At 46.1% G+C, this 2,477-nt stretch overlaps 1 protein-coding gene across 1 annotated transcript; it reads right to left on the bottom strand.

Moving 5' to 3' along the window:
* Window positions 1–28: 28 nt before the first annotated feature.
* Window positions 29–1,303, bottom strand: tpbgl (trophoblast glycoprotein like). Its single transcript, XM_014016933.1, has one exon. It carries the CDS (start codon window positions 1,136–1,138, stop codon window positions 32–34), a length of 1,107 nt encoding a protein of 368 aa, XP_013872387.1. The 5' UTR covers window positions 1,139–1,303; the 3' UTR covers window positions 29–31.
* Window positions 1,304–2,477: the final 1,174 nt, after the last annotated feature.

Here is a 2,477-nt window from a genome sequence, read left to right as displayed (position 1 = left end):
CCCCCCCCCCCCCCAATCATGTCCCAGCTGATTAAACTGCCACATTGGCCAGTCTGGGGTCAGTGTCCTGCTCATATCGGTAATGGTACACCTCCATCTGGTCCCGGCACGCCTCTCTGATGTTGTTCAGCCACCTCTTGATGCCTCTCCGGTTCAGGTACAGAACCATGAGAAACACCACCCCGATCAGGGCCAACACTATCCCCAGAAACACATAGGAGACCGCCTCCAGGTTCTCATTTATGCAGTCCGGGTTCTCATTATTACAATCCGGGTTCTCATTCATACAATCCAAGTCCTCCCCATGGAGGTTCTCTACAAGGACCCCCCTTTGGGCCTCTGGCTCCCTGCACAGAAGCTCCCCAGCATCCGGGCACTGGGATGAGTTTTTCAACCAGAAGTAAAACTCCTTCAGCTCACAGGTGCACCGAAACGGGTTCAGAGCCAAGTAGACGCGCGTGCGCCTCTGCTCATACAAACTGCTGATGTTCTCATAGTTGATGTTCTCTATTGAGTTATTTGTCAGCACTAAGGCGTGGAGGTTGTAGATGTCCAATCTCTCCAGCGGGATGGTTTTCAGGCCGTTTCCTGCCAACTCCAGCCGGTGGAGGTTCCGCAAGTTCTGCGCGCTGAGCGCGTGCGAGAGCTGCGCCGCGGCGCCAGGCGAGACGGAAGAATTCAGGTACAGAGAGCGCAGCTCGGGTAGTSCCCGGAAAGCCCGGGACGAGACGGACTCCAGCTGGTTGTGACTCAGATCCAGTGAACGTAAGCGCGGGAGTCCCAGGAAAGCGTACGGCTCGATAACCCGGATCCCGTTATGGGACAGCTGGAGGTTTTTTATCCCCGCCTCGGTGCCGTTGGCCGTGAACGCACCTTGGTGTAAAGTGGAGATATTTCTCCCGTGAAGTATCAAAGTGGACGTCCACGTCGGGATGTCCGTGGGTACTTCGGTGTCCCCGTCGTAAGAGAGACAGGTCACCGTGTCTCCGGTGCACGCGCAGGACGACGGGCAGCCAGCGTCACTCCTGACGGGCAGAACCAACAAACAGAAGAGAGCCGCGGCGCYCAGAATCCACTGATTCCAAACAGGGAAAACACAAGTCAGGTCGGTGCTGAAAAGTCTCCACATTTTCTTCATRGTTGTCTCAGAGCTGGAAATGTGATATTTAGGGGGGAGGGTGGGGTTGGGGGGGAGTCATCCACATAAAACGTCCAGTTACTTATTGTTCCAGCTTTTAAAGAAGTCTCCATCCATSGTCAGCTCAGTGTCAGGGTCTGTTCGGAGGAGCTGCTCTCTGTGATCTTCATCAGCTCGCTGGGTGGAGAGCTGCTGATCTGAGCTCCCTCGGTGGTATTTTTTGACGCCTGTCACACACACACACACACACACACACACACACACACACACACACACAGCACTCTGCAAGTTCATCCAAATCATTAGAATTGTTTTTATTCAACATTATTTCAAAAAGAGCCTAAAGAAAAATAACATTATATGATTTTCTGACTCCTTGAGATGTGTGTGAAGTAAATTTATTTTAATGTTTAGTCAAGTTACCTGAAGAAAGACACTGACAAAGCCTTTATAAAGCCTTGAGCTTAGACATAATGAATATCACCAGCCTCTTTTTAGTTCAGAGTTTTTGAAATTACAAAGTTGGGGTCATTTTGGTTACYTTTCAGGAATAGAACTGTAGAGCTGAGTATGTGGGTTGCACATATTAAAAAAAATACAAAATCTTTTCTGCAAAACAGCTTATTTTGCTGTTTTTATTGACAATYGTGCTGCCAATCGGGTGCTGGTATAAGATTTATTACCAAGAAGCATTGTTACAACAAAGAAATAATCTACCAAACACAAACGTCCTGTATTTCTCATGATCTTAGTGCTTAGATTTTGAATGACTGTCAGCTACTACCACACCAAATTTAAGCTCAGTATCTGTAAAACTGTCTTAAGTCAAAGCGAGCTATTTTCTGTGGCAGGCATCTTGAATTGAGTGAGTTSTACAGCCAGTAATGCAGCCAAAAATGAGAGTTTTGCAAAATTAAGTCCATTCAGTCCATGAGACTACCATTACTATTTTTGCCAAATGAAAAATTTGTGCAATGTTGTGCTCAAAGTATGTGTAGAGGATGATTTTAGCTAATACCATGCCAAATTTTAGCTCAGTGTTGGTGAAAATTATTGAGTTTTAGCCACTTAAGTGTCAACTAATGTCCATTAGCTGTGGTGGCCATCTTGGATGTTGACTCCAAAAGGTGATCAAATGTAAATGTGCACTGTGTTTCACTAAAATATGTCGAGTGGTTTAGAAATGTTTTGCTACAAACATGCAAACAGAGAGAAAAATAGACACATAGATATGTGTCTATAGARAGATACCTTCGTTTGGGTGATAATAATTCTGCCCTCCTGAAGCTGAACAACACACATTAGGTAGGAACTTGATGTTTAAACAATCATTTAAATT

The sequence above is a fragment of the Austrofundulus limnaeus genome, unplaced genomic scaffold (assembly GCF_001266775.1).
Source record: "Austrofundulus limnaeus strain Quisiro unplaced genomic scaffold, Austrofundulus_limnaeus-1.0 Scaffold157, whole genome shotgun sequence".
NCBI lineage: Eukaryota > Metazoa > Chordata > Actinopteri > Cyprinodontiformes > Rivulidae > Austrofundulus > Austrofundulus limnaeus.
The sequence above is the reverse complement of the archived record's forward strand: the minus strand, read 5'-3'. Positions and strand labels throughout refer to the sequence as shown.